At 38.8% G+C, this 19,419-nt stretch overlaps 1 protein-coding gene across 1 annotated transcript in view; it reads right to left on the bottom strand.

Annotated features, from left to right (window-relative positions):
- LOC131067636 (kinesin-like protein KIN-14I) overlaps positions 1–17,367 on the bottom strand; it is a 220,913-nt gene extending 203,546 nt beyond the window's left edge. Inside the window, exon 1 of the mRNA XM_058002729.2 lies at positions 17,144–17,367. Coding sequence (XP_057858712.2) covers positions 17,144–17,361 — 218 coding nt within the window. The 5' untranslated portion in view covers positions 17,362–17,367. The remainder of the gene's footprint in view (positions 1–17,143) is intronic.
- Between the last annotated feature and the right edge of the window lie 2,052 nt (positions 17,368–19,419).

The following is a 19,419-nucleotide window of genomic DNA, read 5'->3' on the forward strand; positions in this document are numbered from 1 at the left end:
CAATATACAAATAATGAAACGTGCATACATAGTCAACTCAATCTGAACTCCAATGCTCACGCGGACCAAAAAGAATTGTCCACACACTTCCCAAATGTCGGCTAAACATCCTCAACCACAAAAACAATCACCAAAATTACTCCATCAATTCCGCACAATGATTGACTATGCAAGTTGGCCATATTACACTATTCAACACAAAAACCTGTACACCGGATCTTCTAACTCACATGGCAATCATCACCGGAGGCTAAGATTCTGTTATAAGATACTCCAAACATCTAACTATCTTCCTCTATCTCCGCAACACAAAATATTCAACCAAAATGAAATGCCAACCCAACTACTGCATTATGTCGGGTGCTCTGTTCTAACTCACAGACTTAACCAAATCTTCATTCTGACTTCCGATAGGATCAGATCATATACTGCGGATAGGATCTCTGACTAGAGTTGCCATCAATGACAACACCGGATGACCTATACAGTGTCTCTTGCCAACACCCATAAGCACAACTTCCAAACATAACAACTCCTATCTTCAAGATACACGTGTCATAGATTCTGGAACATAAACCATAATGCAACACAAACATTCAGATTGCAACAGACACAACCGATACTGGAACTTGATAAAAACCATGATAAGCAAAACACAAGATTCCAAAGAAGAGGATCTTTCGGAAATGACTCCAATAGATCATAGATACCTTACTGCTCAATATCTGTTCAATATCACTGCTCTATTTAATACATACATTATCTGTCCATTATCACTTCTCTGCTCAATGTGCTACATCTAATCCTAACCGGTTCACCGGGTTTGACATAAATGACAACATTCCACAAATCTAACAATCTCTCCATTTGTCATTGATGGCAAAACATTTCAAAAAGAACAATCTCAAAAACATGTCCGCTTGAATATCTGCCTATAACTCCCCCTTACTCATATCACTCAAATATTTCTCTATTAACCTTTTCTTCCCATTTCTCCCCCTTTGACATCAAGTAAAAAGGGTGCCTCTGATGAAAAAGGAAAAACAATGCCTTCAATATCTTATATCAAAAAAGAATGTCAAAATTGTATATCAAGAAGAGATTCCTTAACTACTTTTCTTCTGAAGGATTTTCTTGTTTTTCTCCTTAAGCTCTGGAAGGAGAACCTTCCATGAAAGTACAGCCAATTTAATCCTAACAGACAAGCTTCTACATTCGACCAACACATCAATAGCATGAGATAGACTGTCCGGAATAGATGGATTATGCTAATACTCAACTACACCATCAAGCAATATTGAGAAGTGTTCTAGTTTAGCTTCAACAATTTACTTAACTTTCCTGAAAACACTCACATAATTGTCCTTCTGCCTCTGTAAGGATAATAACTCGAACTGCAAGGAATTTACCTTCTTTCTTTGCTCACCATCTTTGTCACTCAAAAAATCAATTTACTTGCCAATAGAATTCAACTCTTCTTCAATAGATTCAACATTTGCTTTGAACTTCACCATAGCAGCTGGCCATTGTAGACAATACCTGTAAACTCTGTTGGCACTATTAATATAGTCTCTCATTTCATTTATGTATTCGGATATAGTTCTTTGTGCATCACTGCATTTCTCTAGTATATCCTACATATTATTTGCTTCTTCCTTTGAATCATCTTTCTCTTGCTCTGCAACCTCCAATTCTTCTTTAGCCATAGGGGACTTCGAATCATCTAGCTCAATTATATCTTCTTGTTTCAAGTCTTTCTTCTTCTCAAGTTCTGGAGAACCAGATAACACAATATCCTTCAGCTTCCTCTTTCTAGAGGCTGGACCCTCCATAGAAGAACCGGTAGCAAGGGATACCGGGCCAATACACCACATGTCCTAAAATGACTTAAGTAATCATCACAAGCTTCAACTCTATTTTTCAAACCATTTAGATAACGAAAAATCTGCCTAGCAACCAGGACTTGAGATCCCACAACACATTTTCTTTCGCTAGTAAAGATCCTAGAAGATACATTGCCAAACATACAAGCAACGATCCAAACCAGAAGGGGTAACCTTGATCTTTTGTCAATTTGATATTCTTTAACAACTGGTTTTTCAACAATTCACACAAGTCAACTGGATAAAAAGGGTGAGGGTTTAGGAAGCTAGTCTAATCCTAGGAATGTAAGTGACTATGAATGACTTAGTGAAATTCTACAAAGCTTTGCTTCGCCATGCAAAGAACAACTCCACAAAGCTAGTGCGATCTTCGAGAAAAGCATATACTATTCAAATCACCACCAACAACATAGACACCATCAAGAGGAAACATATCAATGAGCAAGTAGTACTTGAAGTTAAGCTTATAAAGAGTTCAGTTGACCACACAAAGTATTTAACAATAAGCGAAATACAAGTAGTATGAACATGCAAATTTCACCATTAATCATCCACAATAGTGTCCATCCATCTAATCACCATCTAACATGAGGATACAACAAGTAACCATGCAATATGTAGAAGAAACAACACATTCCACCATGAATTCAATGAAAAGGATATTATTTACAAGCTTGGCAATAAGTTTCGCCTTTTACTCCTACTCTACTCCTAACTGCTAATTGCTTGCCACCTACTATTGAACTATTAACTATTAACCTTTACAAATGAGAGAGTGGAGCCTTTTATAGTGCTCTCATTACAATTGAATCACCAGGATCAAATCCACATCAATGGCCAAGATTGAAAGATTGAAACCCTAATTAGGGTTTGTTACACCTAGTACATAGCATTTAATGCTTGACCAGTGATAAAATTGCAATGAATAGGACACATGTCCTTGAATGTCGACCAATAAATGATGAAGTTAGGTACATCGAACTTTGTACCTCCACATGGTAGTTATCTTCCTCGTTGGATGAGTCAGGTGCATTGAATCTAGACGCCCTGACTTGGAATGAAATGATTGGGTTGAAGATGACTAGGTGCCACCTTAGCTTGCTCCTTGTACCTCATCACAAATGTAGGTGATTGAGGCATATCTCTTGATACTCAACAAATTGCATCATCTTCTAACTTTGATTAACTCTTCTGGAACTATCTCCTGCCTTGATCAAATTTGCATTCTCTTTCTCTTGTGTGGAAACTCCTTCCTTATGATGTCTTGGACTCTTGAACTCGTCCTTGCATTGCTCTCGTGATGTACTAGCAATAGTTCTTGGATTTCCGAAGGAAATTCAAGATAGTCATATCTTCCTTCCTTAAAGTCGATCTCTTATGCTTTCCCTAATGGAGCATTCCTTGTCTCCTCTGATATCATGAAGTTCCTTGCATTTGATCTTCGTGTCTTGACCATCTTAATCTTGAATGCATTGTTCTTATGCTTCCATTTGCAATTGCATTGCCATACTTGCATTTCTCCTTCTTTGTAGTGTGTTTCTTATCTTGATATTGTCCTTTCCTTTATTCCTTATGAAGTTCTCCCTCTAAGTTGCATTGCTAAAGCCTTTCACTCGATAATGCTGATTCCTCCCTTGCACTATTAAGCTCATTAATGCTGTTTGTAATCTGCACCTTGATCATTCCTACAACATAAACAAAGAAGACATCAAACATAAAGGATATAGACAGATTTCTCAACATCCTCAATCTGATAAGCATTCTAGGTGATGATAAAATGGTGATTTGATCGTTGATTTCCATGTCTGATTTGTTATGTTTCAAGTCTGACTCATTTGAAGTCTGATTGTTCATGTTAGATCAGTCTGAGACTTCATCTTCTAGAGGTCTGATTAGTGTTTCTACTAAGTGGTAGTCAGACTTGCTGCAAATCATAACTTACCTAGGCCGGGGATTATGAGGGGTAGGGAATGTGTCGGGCTTTTGAAGGGGTCAGGAATGTCTTAGGAATATGCCGTGGGGAAGGAGTGATGAGGAATGCGGAACATGCCGTGGATCTTGAAGTGCAGGGAATGTGTCAGACTTTTTAGGCAGTGAGTAAGGTGCTCAAGAATGTGCCCGGGATTCAAGGCAGCGAGGAATGTGCTCAAGAATGTGTTGGGGTTTTAGGGAAGCAAGGAACATGCTGAGATTTTGGAGCTGTGAGGAGTGTGTGGCTTTTTCTGTCTTTCTCCTTCATCTTTAGGACTTCTTCACTTAAATCTCTTTCAAAACATTTTCATCTTCCTTGACCACATTTTGTTCTCAAATTTTCAAGTCATCTTGCTATGTCATGGATTTTGAGCAGTCAGGCATGTGTTGAGGATTTGAGGAGATCAGGCATGTGCCAAGTATCTTGGATGGTGAGGAAAATTGCTAAGAATGTGCCGTGAATCTTGAGGAGCAAGGAATGTCGGATCTTTTGATGGATGAAGAAGGTGCTGAACTTTTGGGGCTGCAAGGAACATTACCAAGGATATGCCAGGCTCTTGAAGGCATAAGGAATGTGCATCTTCATTAATCTCGCCTTCAACATTGGAAGCTCCATCATTCCATTTTCCTCAAAAACATTTTTCCTGATTCGCCAAAGAAATGATATCCATGCTTTCAAGACTTCAAGTCCTCTCGCTAGGTCGGGGATTTAGAGTAGTGAGGAACATGTCAGACTTTTGAAGGCATGAGGAACATGCCGTGGATTTGGAGGTATGAGGAACATTCCCCACTTTGGTTAGTTTTACTAGATCTAGCCTATCCTTCCGCCCCCACTAAGATATTGCTCCTCATTTAATCATTCCAAGTCAAGGATTGACTTGTTCAATACTTCATCTTTGGTTGATTGCTCTCTTCTCCTTGGTTGTTCCTAACTTCCAAGTTCTGACCTAAGCGCATCCACTTGCTTGACATTTTGACCTAACCGAGAATTTGCACTGCATTCCCTTTCAAGCAAGAGGCTAATAGCTAAAGAAACTACTTCCAGGATAGATGACTAAACTAAGGCAACTAACCTACGAGCAAAAAGTGGGGGTCCCCATTTGCAATGGGGCGATGTGTGAAAATGTCACAACACGCAGATAACTTATTTGTTTTGAAGAATATAAAGCATCGATGAGAGATACAAGACAATTTTTCTCTTCAGTAGAGAAATAACAAGACATGAAATGAAATAAAATTGAAATCATACACTGATGCAGAGGGTTTGGTGTGGTACACAACTTGATTGGTTTCACCCTTCAAAGGGTCTTCAATAGACACCATCCAATGGTGTGTTGCCTTCAGCCTTCCCAAGGCTTGGTATCCTTCCCAAGGATCATTCACAATAACACAACTCCAAATTGACAAGGAGTCTTCTACTCCTATGGTCTCAACCCCTCCAACCAAGAACACCTAACAACCCCAAACCCTTAGCATATAGGATCTTTTGCTCAAGTGGTGAAGTATGACATTTGTGGATGAAAAACTATGTGAGACATGGAATTTGCATTGACTTGGACCTCTTGAACAGATTCTACAAGATCCCCAATATCGTTTACCCTTACAGACCTAGTGAGGGCTACAAGCAATTAGGCCTCCTATTTGGGTTTTTGCACAATGACTTCCAACCTTCCTTAACAACCCCTAGAATAAATCACAGATTTGAGTAGCCTTTTGGATGCGCTTATAAACTTCACACTTTGGCATCTGGGTTTTGAGTTCAAGAGGTCTGTCCACATTACCCCTAATTAGGCCTCTCTCGTCGGTATTGGAAGTTTGACACCAAATGTCTTCACCGGTCATATCAGAAGGAAGATTGGGCACTTGTCAAAGGTCTGCACATGTTCAAGGGTCCCTCTCATGCCAAATTCACACACCCTTCAATCCGCTGTCCAAGGGTTTCATCCACTTCTTCTGCTGCACAGGCTTGCCACATAAGAGATGTCAAGCCTAGGGCATCATCTTAAAAATTGCAAATGACACTTCCTGCCTCCCAAATCACTTGGATCATTTACTATACAAGCCAATCCAACATTCTCCAAGGTTTCAGGCTATTCCCAAGATGGAATATTGAATTGTGACCCTTCTAGCATCAAAACCCTGATTTTAAGGGTTTCTCAGGCCAGCGATAAAGAATTTGTTCTAACTTTCAAACCAAAGAGTTTCAAGACCTCACTCCAACGTCAAATGAAAGTTGATTCACAGCCTCAACTTTCCTACTCTCAATTCATGCCTATCGTCCGTAAAAGTGCAGAAAACTTAGGGAAGATGGAGTAAAAATGCAGTTTTAGATTGGTTTGGAAACAAGAATTTCATTACCAGCTTCTCCTAACCTGTTGACATCGTTCCTTGTGCTTATATCATGCCAAGGAACTCCTCCAACCACCCCCAATGTGTATATTCAACCAACTAACCATTGGGTAACCAAAAATGCAAAAACTTGTCAAAGTTGCTCATGACAACATTGCAACTTTTGACCATTATTACAATTGGCTCTTGCCTTCACACCAAAAGGCCAAGAATGAACACACAACACATCTAAGACTCTTAAACACCAAAAACACAACTAAAATGCCCATATAAGGCTTTGGACCAAATTGACACATTTTGGAGCCTTATGGCTTATTACATTGTCTTGGGACCACCATGGACATCACCATGGATCAACATGGGTCAACACACATCCTACCACAAAACATCACCATAGAAAAACACACATCCAAATGATGCAAACATGTCTCCTTGTGCACCTGCACCATACACATATTCAGCAAAGACAGTTATATTGAGAAATCAGAATGCTTTATCACTGAAAGAAAGTGAGGACGAGCAGTTGATCAAATGTGAAGTATAATATGCTGTGAATAAATACATCATTCAGAAGTTCAGTTTGAAAGATGTTATCCGATTTGTATGAGTCTGAATTCTGAAGCTTTGACGTTGTAATGAGGGAGAAAGATCTTTTGCAAGTGTTGTGACTGGTACTGATTGAAGAAGTTTGGTATTGCAGTTGAATTTTATTGATAATTTTGTTTCAAGAGACATATATGAAATACCATAGAATTATTCTGAAAAACATTTGAGTGCAGATACAGGTTGACATGAGGTGTGAATAAGAGCAGTGGCATACTGATTTTGCATTCTAAGTTTGTACTGACAGGGGTATTGAAGATTGCAAACAATTTTCAGTTTGTGAACAATTTGTTTTGCAGATTTCTCAGAACTAAGGAGTTCGACAGTATATGATGAGATTAATATTCTATTTGTGATAATCTGATTATTGCTTAATACTGTAGATGTAATAATTCAGATTAGAAAATTTTGATAAGTTATTTGATACTTATATTACAAGGAAGCGTTCAGATTACAGAGATAAGAGTTGCAGAAAGTTCTGATAATTGCAGAATTGAACTATATCTGAAAAGTGTCTATATACCCTGTGTAAGAGAATGTTTGTATATTTCTTATGCTGTAAAGGTGCTGAGTTGGTGCTCAAATTGAAAAGTTGGTGATTGTAAGAGTCGGTGCTCTTAAGATGCGGGTTTGGTGACTCCTTAGGGCTGGTGCCTGTTGACGTGTTTTTTATGACAGCGTCTAACACAGAATAAAGTTGCCTAATGGTCACCTTACTCTCTCTTGAACAAAGTGCGACTACATGCTAAGATTCCAGGAAGTTCAAACAGTCGACTCCAAGGTTCCTTTATGCTACGGACGTGACTCAGTTGGCTTATGTGATTGCTGGTAATCCAAGGGGCCTTACGTTTGGATTGTTCTTTCACTTCTTTGTTGTGGCTGGAACTCCATCATCGTATATAGCGATTCTGTGATGTTTCTGCTCTGAACGAACTAAAATGAACTGAAAATAAAGGGGAAAGGGTTTAGAAGGATCTAAATCTACTCCTAAGGGCAGTGATATCAATGGATAGTGCTCTGGTGGACAAATTCCAAATACACCAGGCTTTGCTTCGCCAAGATTAACTACAACTTCGCAAGAACCGGGGCAATCTTCTGGGGATGTTAGAGGATTTTCAAATCGAGAAAGTCCATTTGAATACCCAAAACGGTGCAATCCAAACGACTATCCACAATCGAACTTAGCACAAATTTAGGGGCTCAGACTAACTTTACACTACAACTTACAATTAGCAAGATGCAAAAAGTATGAACCATGGAAATTCATCAAACACCATTACATTTTCCATTGAAATCAAAGCACTATACTACTACTCTAAGTGAGGAAGGTGAAACCATGCAAGCTTTGAAAAAAATAACTTAAGTGGACACCATCAAAGAACAATGTTTCATTGTTATTATCTCAAAACTTATCGCAACAATTTCATACAAGTCTCCCTCCCCTTACAAATGAGGGGGGTCACCCCTTTATATAGGCTTCAGCCCATGATTACATGCAAAACCCTAGTTAAGGTTTTCCCTAAAAGATTCCCCACACATGATGCAACAAGGTGGGAATCCACAATTAATAACCCATCATGCCCTTATACAATTAATTCAAAAGTACCCAAAATAGTATCCATTCGTACATTAAATGCACCATCTTTACCAAATTCGTCCACATGCACTGAATATTCTACATGCAAAATTGCCATGTTGTCATAAGAGTCCACCCTTCTCGCATGAGACGACAACATGCAAAAGATGCTCCACCACCCCGCCATGCATCGACTCAGTCGCCGCTTGGTCAAACATTCCAGCAATGAATATGCCACCATGAAACCATAAATGCACCACCATCTCCCGAATGTGACGACCGCATGCAAAAGGAATCTGTCATTAATTCAATATGTGTTGACCTAACTGCCACTTGGCAAGAAACCCTTGGAGAGAGTAAACTTCAGGAGAGAGAATCTTTGACTCTGTAAACATTTTCTTGAAGTTTTTTGAACTTTCCTTGCTTTGGAAGAGATTTTCAACAATTTTTCAACATCTATTTTTCAGGGATTTTCCACAAATTAGGGTTTCAGGTCCATGAGGGAGAGAATTCTCCTACAAATCCAAATTATTTAAATCTATAAATAATTTGGAATTTGGATGAGATTTGGTGTCTAAAAATGGAATTTTCAAAAAAAATTCTGAGGGGATTTCTGTTTTTCCTTTCCTTTCCTGACCCTTGGGTTTTCATGCCTTAGAAGATTTCCTTGATTTCCCAACTTGGGGGCTGAATCCATCCTATGGTGGAATTTCATTATTTTGCACATTTTCCATGCCTTAATGGATTTGGCGCCTAGATTCTCCCTTGGGCATTGAATCTTCTTGAGGGATGAATTTGACAATTTTGAAGTTTTCCATGGCTGGCTTGATTTGGTGCTCTAGCACACTCATGGGCATTGTTTTCTTGTTGCCAAGGAATTCCTTGTTTTCTTGGTTTTCCATGGACACCCCATCCTAGCGTCCTATCTCACTCATGGGCGCTATTCCTCTCTAGGCATGGAATTTTGTGCTTTCCTCATTCTCCTTGATGACCATGTTTTGGCACCTTGACTGACATTTAGGCGCTATTTGCACTTTGAGAGGGAAATTCATGAATTTCATGTTTTCCATGACAACCTTGCTTTGGCGCCTTCCCTCCTCACTTGGGCACTGAACTCCTATGGTGAAGGAATTTTGTTGTTTTGAAATTTTCCTTGCAAACCTCCTTTTGGTGCCCAACCTCTGAGTTGGGCACCAACAACACTTTGTGGTGGAATTTTCACTTTTCCACGTTTTCCATGCCTTAGCCAATTTGGCGCCCTACCTGATGTCATCAAGAAAATTAGTATTTGTTAGCAACTGTTTAGGGGTCAGCGGTTGTTTTTCCAGAGGCTCTAACTGCTGCAACCATTTTCTCTGGTCTAGTTTCGCTTTCCTAGACTCCATAAATTAATCTTTCTTAATTGGCGGGACACATACTTATTCACAAACCGTTATTTTTTTCTCCTGTCGGCTACAACTATGTTGGTACAGCTTTTCCCTTATTTGCTTGTACAATGCAACTTGTACGGTTTTCCTCTTTGCCAATGTACGGATTCCTTCAAGCGATTACTCCTTAGGGTTATCTTGTACGGATGCCAATGTACCACCCCTTCACTTGACACCTCCGGGAGATGTACGGATTTCAACCTTCACGTCGTGCCACTATACGAATCATCTCGTTTCCTGCCGAAGTACAAATCTCACTCGTCAATTTGTATGGAAAATTGCTCACAAAAATGCTTGGCACGTGTACGGTTTTTTTTAGCATGTACGGCTTACCTCCCACCGTACGGATTTGGCTTTACTCTTCTTAATCATATGGAATTCTATTCACTTGCAGCCATACGAAAATCCTCTTATGCCACCACTATACGAATTTTGCCTTGTGCGATTTCATATGGATTTTCCCTTCACTCTTTCCGATTTTGCTCTTTGACCAAACGATGTTCTCCTTTTATTATTCGTATGATTCTATGCTGATGAAAGTTGTACGATTCTATGTTGATGAAAGTCGTACAATTCAAGGGTGCGCTTTATACTTCTCCCTTTACCGCCGTACGGTTTTTTTTTTCCGACCATACAATGAGTTCTCTTTTCTTTTCCTTCTTTTTTTATTTCCTAACTAAAAAACAAAATAATTACCTTTTCAAATTGTCCGACTAGGCCCCGCCTCTAGACGAACTGGATCATTCCGGTGTTGCCTACGGTAATACATTTTTAATTCCGACCTGTTCATTGTCTCCTTGATCGGCTAGTCATCCAACGTCGACAACTTGATTGCTCCATTCTCTGCTACTTCTCGAATTTTGTAGGGACCCAGCCATCTCACTTTAAATTTCCCAAGTTTTATCTCATTTTGGTTGTTGTACTTCAACACCCATTGGCCTGGACGAAATTCCATATGTCTAAGATGCTTATCATGCCAAAACTTTCGACGTTGTTGGGCTGCTTCAGCGGCCCATTGAGCCATCATTCTCTGTTCGTCCAACTTACCCAACACATATAGTCGTTCCCGTAGACTCTCCATGTCTCCTAGTCAGTTCTCAATTGCTATCCGCAGGCTAGGTACCATGAATTCTGCCAGTACAGTGGCCTCCTAACCGTACATCAACTGCAAGGGTGTCTGACCTGTTGTCACTTTGTATGTGGTCAGGTAGGCTCACAGTACAAATGGTAGCTTTTCTTCCCAGTCTTCTTGTTCGACCCCACATGATTTATAGATTACCGACACCAATATTTTGTTAGTGGCCTCTGCCTAGCCGTTGGCCCTGGGATAGTACAGGCTCGACAAAGAATGAAAAATCTTGAACTCCATCATGAGCAATTTAACTACATGGTTTACAAAGTGTCTGCCTCGATCACTTGTCAATTGAATAGGAATGCCATACCTCATAATGATTTGTTCATAAATGAATCCCGTCGTACTCAAAGCTGAATTATTTGGCAGCGCCCGTGCCTCTGCCCAATTTGTCAAATATTCGGTGGCCACCACAATGTACCGACACCTTCGTGCACAACTGGCCTTCAATGGTCCAATGAAATCTAGACCCCATCGCTTGAACAGTTCCTAGGCATGATGTAATGTCCCTACTAGTTAGGGATCACTGTCCTGCAAAACAAATTGTTAGAATACAACAAATACATCAATTTGTCACTAAATCAACTCGCAAATTAATTTAAGATTACTTAATTAACACTAATCACAATTCTTATCTACAAAAAGGATACGATGCCATACAAAGTATGTCCTTAGGCGGCTATGAGGCTCGCCTTCTTGGAACCCCTCTTGGTTCCAAGCCATCCAGGAAAACGAAGGTGAATTCGATTCCTGTCTTGGATTTCTTACATCCAAGCCATCCAGGAACCAAGGTTTTAATTTGATTCCTGTCTTACACCCAAGCCATCCAAGAAATCGAAGGTTAATTCGATCCCTGTCTTGGGTGTAATCTCTTACACCCAAGCCATCCAAGGCAGACCATAAGTCAATTCTTTGCCTCAGGTGATGTAGCTCATCACCCAAGTCCATTAGAGGTGACCGGCCAAATCCGTCTCTTCTTGGGTGAACTTGTCAACCAAGCCATTCATATATGCATATAGATCATCAATATATATATATATACTGCCAACCAGGGATTCGCGTATCCCTCCATTAGGCATAAGGGAGTTTCCCCCCCTATGGCCTTCATTATTTAATCCTATTTATATTGCATTTGCCAATTTATTATTATTTCCATTTCGTAATTCACATTATTAATATATATTCTTAACTATTCCTTAATACGTATTTGTTAACATATATTTTAAATATACCTAACTATCAACATATTGTTATTAATCTCCTTAATCAAATCTATATTAACATGTTCATTCCCTAATGTGTTAATCTGTATATTGTATTCATTAAATAAATAAATAACATTACATGCTAATTACCTATGTTCCTTGTTATTAACACATTACTTATATTCATTATTTAAATACTGCAAACTGTCATAGCATACTAACCCCTATATTCTATTTACACATATTAATAACCTTACGTGAAAAGCATACAACAAATACCTGTTGGTACGCAGCCACTCTCTCTTCCTTCCTTTTCCACACCGGTCCTCCCCTTGCTTTCTCCCTTTCGTACTATTTGTATCCCGTGAGGGGTTGTACCCCTTCACGGTGCCCTTCCTCATGGAGGGGTGCGGCGGTGATCACAGCTTAGGCTGTGATTACCGTCGCACCTCTTGTGTGGAGGTAATCAGGGGGGGGGGGCATTAATTGCTTTTATTTAATTGACTTACGTTGTATTTATTTATTCTTATTTGCTTTGTTTATTCAATTTAGTTTTTGTAAAAGAATTAAATATTAAATAATTCACTTTCATATTTAAATGTATTAAATATTTGATTGACATTTATTATATATTAAATATATTTTATTAATTTAATCATTTATTCATTTGGAACTTATTTAATTAATCTACAAATATATTGACATTATGTAAATATTTTTACATTATGTGATACCTTAGGGGTTATCACACATGGGAAGGATTTAGAGGCATAAAGTCCCTCTTCAATGGTTTTCCTACCCTCTAGCAAGTATCACAGCCCATCACCCATTCACGCGCATCATTATACAGGGTAGGCCACCATAGTCCTGCAAGCAACACTTTTCGTGCCATGGTGTCTGGTTCCATGTGACCACCTATGGGTCCTTCATGTGCTTCCCTTAGCACTCCTGGGATCTCCTCTTCCATAACACACCTTCTCAGTACCTGATCAGGGCCCATTTTGTAAAGTAACCCATTAATCAATTGAAATGTCCTACTTCGCAGGACCAACTTCTTTCTCCTGGTAGCATGTCTGCTGGAAACCGGGAGGTTGACAAGTACTCCCCGATGCTTCCGTACCATGATGGTAATGCAGCTATTTGAAATAAATGGGCATCTGGAAAATCATCATTGACTCCGTTGGGTGGCTCTGCAGATTTAATCCGTGACAGTTGATCGGCAATGACATGGCTCTTGCCAAGATGTACAATAATTGTGAACGTGAACTCCTGGAGTAGGAGAAGCCACCGACTGATCCTCCCCTGAATAATAGGTTTGTTCACCAAGTACATCAATGCATGATGATCAACATAAAATGTAAACAGGGTTGCCAGTAGATAATGGCAAAATTTTTGCACAGCATAAACCATCCCAAGGGCTTCCCTCTCGATAGTACTGTTATTCTTCTCTGCCTTCGACAGTAACGGACTGGCAAAATAAATGGGGTGATCGAGCCCATGTCCTCCCTCTTGTGCTAATGTGGCACCAATTGCATAGTTAGAGGCATCCACATGGACGTGGAATTCTCTATCCCAATTCGGGTGGGCAAGAATAGGTGCAACCACCAGCCTCATCTTTAGTTCCTCGAACACTTCTGCCTATGCCGTCTCCCACACGTATGGCTCTCCCTTCCAAGTGAGTTTGTCAAGGGGGTACGAAATCTGCACGAAGTTTTAAATAAACTTCCGGTAGTACCCTATGTGGCCAAGAAAGGACTTGATTCCCAACACATCTGTTGGAGACTCCATCTCCACTAATACCCTTACCTTATCTGGGTCTGTCTTCAAACCGGCCTTACAAACAATGTGACCGAGAAATTTTCCCTGAGGCACCATAAACCTGCATTTATTCGGGTTCAAGGCTAGTCAGGCCCTCCAACATCGTTCCATACGTTCCCTTAATGCCACCAAGTGAGTGTCCTATCCACTATAGATGGACCAATCATCCAAGAAGGCCTTGAAATTCCCTACATACATTTTGTCAAAAATATGGAGAACTATTCTCTGGAATGTAGTAGGAGAATTGCACAATCCGAACGGCATTCGGTTGTACGCATATAAATCATCTTCTACCACGAATGCGGTCTTCAGTTTGTCCTCCTCAGCTGTAGAGATTTGGTCGTATCCTGAAAAGCTATCCAGGAATGAGTACATCTCATGTCCGGCTACCTCCTCGACAATACTGTCTGTAAAGGGTATCGGGAACGCATCCTTGATGGTGACCACATTGAGACACCGAAAATCCACACAAATGTGGATTTGGTTGGCCTCCTTCGGTGATATCACAATCGATGAGACCCACTCACTTGTTTCGACACGGAATATGATGCCTACCTCCAGCATCCGCTCAATCTCTTCGTTCACTCGAGTAGCATAATTTTTATTCATGCGGTACAGTCTCTTCCATACCGGTTGAGCTCCTAGTACCAATGGGATCCAATGGACACATAGTTCCGGAGGAACTCCCTTCAAGTCTTTATAGGTCCATGCGAACACGTCCTTATACTCCATGAAAATCTTGAAGGCTACTGCCTTCAACACTGGGTCCCAGTCGTCCCCAACTAGAATATTCTTGGGACTTGTTTCATCCCCCAAATTCGTCTCCTTCAAGTTGGGGTCCTCGTACCTTATGGGTTTGTCTTTAGCAAATTGGTGCACCGGGGTGTCATTAACTTGAGCGACCCCTTCCTTATATTCTCTATACTCAGGTGGGAACATGGGCGTTGCTTTCATGGTGTGAAGGAATTTGGCAATTTGGACATTTTTCCCTGGCTTCATGGATTTGGCACCAGACTTCACCCTTGGGCGTTGTTCTTACTTGGTCAAGGAATTTGACCAATTTTGAATTTTCCTTGGAATCTTCACTTTAGCACCCATACCTAGACTTGGGCGTGGATTTCACCTAGCCAAGGAATTTTACCTACTCCCTTCCATACTTGGCCAATTTGATCATTCACGGAATGAAATGATATTTTAGGAGAATTGAAATGGATCTTGCCAGACTTAGAACATTTTTTATCACTTTCCACTTTTTGATCACTTTCCACTTCAGGAATGGATGCCAACACTTGGCCACTTTTGATTGATCTCGTTTGCTTTCTGACCTTCTGGATTTAGACAAATTCTTTAGGAATGCTTAGTCTTCATCATCTGCCTGCGGAGACCTGTCACAAATAAACTTTTCAAATTGTTAGAGCAAAACAGGACGCAAGATGACTTACTATAAATAGAAACTTACTAAAAGTAGAAATTACTAAAAAATAGTAAGTTTTATTTTTGGCAAAATGAAGGCATTCCAGGACGCAGTAAAATCCCTAAAAAATAGGAACTTTCTAAAAATAGAAGGTTGCTCTAATTTTGCTCAAATTTCACTAGGACATTCGTTGAAGGGTCCTGATTCCAATTTTATGTTCAGTTTTCCCAAAACCCTAAAAGAAACCCCTAAAATCTAGGACTAAAGGCAGAAACCCTAAAATTGACAAAACGAGCCCTAGACTTAACCAAATTAGCTCAAACGAAAAACAGACTTGACCAATTCAACCCCCAAACACTTGCAAATCAGAGAGACTAGATAGATTGCCACCAAAAGACCCAAGAAACCAAAACCAAAAGACCGAGTGGGCCTAAAAAGTAGGGGGTCCCCATTTGCAATGGGACGATGTGTGAAAACGTCACAACAGTGCCCTTTAACAATGTAATTCGATTTTAATTGTGAGGCTGGTTGGGGCAGTAGCTCCTAGCAGTGTTTCTTACCATGGTTTTTCCCATTCTAGGTTTCCATGTAAATTTTGTGTATTGTCTTTATCGTGTGGCTGCATCTCTTCTTGTTTTCAATTTCAATCTCCTTCAGTTTTCAAGCTGAAGTTTGACATATCTTATTAAAAGTTAAAATTCATTAAGGATCAAAAGTTTTTATTTACTACTAATCCACCACCACCACCCCCCCTGCAGTAGTAAATCTGTTTTCTACAATTAGAATGTTTTTGGCATTTGCTTTCTTAAAAATCTTTAAAGTCTATCAGATGCATGTCAAGTTAGTTTTTCTAAATGGAAACTTGGAGGAAGAAATATATATTGAACAACCAGAAGGATTTCTCTTATTGGAAGATAAGGACTATGTATGCAAACTAAAGAAGACACCTTTATGGACTGAAACAAGCCCCCAAAGTGTGGTACTCAAGACTAGACAAGTATCTACAACAGCAAGGTTTTAAAAACGGAATTGCTAATAGAAATCTCTACATCAAAATTGAAGGTGATGATCAGTTGATTGTTGTAGTGTATGTAGATGACAACATTTTTGGAGGTAGTAGTGAAGTCTGAATTTTACTATTTAGTAGTTTTACTAATTTTCCAAAGTTCCATTTGTAATTCTTATACTTATACATTTTCTTATAACTATTTTTTTAAATACTATATGTATTTCAGTACCACGCTTGTCGCCACACACCCTCCACCGCCCGCCCCCACCCTCCATCCCCAAACTTAGGCCCTTGGTCCCCCGTCCCCAAAACCCATCCCTGCATCCACCCATACCCCCATCAGGAGACTCCGTGGAACTATGCTGAAACTACTAATATTTCTGTAAGTCTAATAAATACACTTGTTCTAGGAAGTCAAATCCTATACAATATTAAAATTTGAGATAGGTTTAGCTAATTATACTATGCTTGTATATCAGAAAACCTATGTAATATAAATATGAAATTAGACTTCAGAACCAAACTTCCTAGGAAAATTAATCTAATTAGTTCTTTTAACAAAACATATTCAACAAGATATATTGAGGGAAAAACATGAATTTAACATTAACAAAATAAAAGAAGAGAAATACAACAATTTAAAGACAATAACAGTAATAATACTGACATTTTTGTAACATACTGTAGTAAACATTGCATTGATCCAAACAAATAATCTATCAACCAGTAGTGGCAACATACTTATCTAAAAATTACCTTTCTGGATTGTTGTGTGTTTGCTTCATTATTTGCACAAATAGCTCATCTTTTAATTCTGGGCATTTCATGGAATATTCATAGATCTTAGTAACAATGCTGATTTCTTCTTCTGAACTAACTTGACCCACACCATCAGCATTAGTGAATCTCAAAATTAATTGAAAAAGGTCAACAGCTTGGCACATTAAGTCACTGTTCATTTTCAAGAGGGACATTTGAATTGAATCCTGCACAAAATGCGAAAAAAAAGATCATTTTGGAAACCACATATAAAAAGCAATAATATAATGAAATGAGAAAAATGAAAATCCAATCCAATATCAACCCAAATGCTACATCATACTCCAGAAATAAACGTATGACATAAGACCAAGTAATCACTTTCTGAAAAGAGAGCATATCTGCTATTGTGTACTTGTTCTTGTCATGAGAAGCAATTCTGCTAAAAATACCATCTTTTCTTGATGCAGACAAGTGGTTTTGCTTCAAATTTGTAAAAGAATCAACCTACAAAAACATTTTAATATATCGGTTAATTCTGAGAAAAACTCATGCTGGAAGTTGACTATTCTTCATACATTTTCTTTATTTTAATACTAAAACAATGTTCAAAATATGCATGTAGAAATGTGATTAACAAAATTATACTAGTGACTGATTCATAAGTAGTAATGTTCTCTTATACAGGAAACGATGAAATATAAGATCAAATCAGTACTTCTGATTACCTGAAATCTATCCAGTATGGGCAAGAAAGAATTGTATTCTAGTGGCAACTGAGTAGATAGACTACAGCTTCAATTCATGCCATAACAAACAGAAAGCCTAAAATTAGTATGCTTGCTAGGATCTGCAATTATTTTTCTATTTTATTAAACCTAACCTACCAAAACAGAAAATTATATGGAATTTCAAAATGGAACATAATTCACATATATTCTTCTACCTTCCGTTCTCTTATTTTACACTGTCATGTTCTTCCCTGCTTTCATTTGAAGGGCTGAACAACAAGTAATAGCATCATCTTAGCTTTAGCATTCAGAAAAATGGTAAAATTTCTTTTAGTGCCAAAAGGATGTAAGGTGCTTTGGACAAACCGATGAAAAGTAAGTACTTAACTAAGTGGAAGCTATGTTGCACATGCATCAATCCACATTCAATTCAATTAATTGTCCTGTATTAGAAATATATGAAGATAAAAAAATTGGAAGCTATGTGCTCAATCCATAGCCTTTCCCTGCTGACCTGAGTGGAAGGACATCCTTCCCTCTCAATGGAGAAGGCAATGCCCTCCTCTCTTCCCCCATTGGCTTTAACCAGTCCAACAATCAAAAGTAGTTACAAATGAATCAGCTCAAGCATATAGGGATAATCTTCAAAAAATTGTGTGATTCTACTCACAGCAATCCACATCTTGCCCAGTTGCCCTACAAAGAAAACAAATGGACACTACTTGAAAATGGAAACTAACCCTAAGGTCTCTTTTATGTTGGATGAAATAGAAAAAAAGTCCTATAATTTGGAAGACAAGGCACTGATCTGAAGATTATGGGTGCTTACACAAGACCCAAGACCCTTACGGTTTTGATACAAAACAAATGGAATGCAGTTGAATCGTAGACATCTTGATAATCCATAAAGGGTACTTCTTGGTTATCTTAGCCACCAAACAAGAGCACAACAAGAGATTTGAAGGCGGCCATGTTCCCCATGATACATAGCCATGTTCCCATTTTGAAATGTCTAGTGATACTAAAAGGTTTGTTCTCCTTTTGAAATGTTCAATGAACCCAAAAGGTCATGTTCCCTATGATAAATAGCCTTGACATTATGCATCTCAATGTATACACCACATCACATGAGGATTTTGTGGATAGAGTATAGAGGGCATAAGCATGTCTTTACATAATTGCATACATCTACCACTATCTCAATGGAGAGTCTTTTAACAGTGAAGTCCTATGGCCAATCAGTTATGAAATATAATCCATCATAGTTACCAAATGTTAGCATTATAATTTGTCACTTTCATGAAAACACAAAATGGAACAATTTGTGAGCAAATTCTCTCTTCAAATTAGCAGGGGAAGTCCCTAATTAGATCTATTATTAAAATCTAAAACAAGTAAACTAGATTGTGAGTTATGCACACTATACAAATAATCTTCTAACGTTTCGTGTGTAAACAAAATGCTTAAAAAAAATAATCTAGACCTATATTTTGATCTTAGAGGTGGGGGCACAAGATTAAAAGTACTTATGTTGCCAAGAGG

The sequence above is a fragment of the Cryptomeria japonica genome, chromosome 5 (assembly GCF_030272615.1).
Source record: "Cryptomeria japonica chromosome 5, Sugi_1.0, whole genome shotgun sequence".
NCBI classification, from domain to species: domain Eukaryota; kingdom Viridiplantae; phylum Streptophyta; class Pinopsida; order Cupressales; family Cupressaceae; genus Cryptomeria; species Cryptomeria japonica.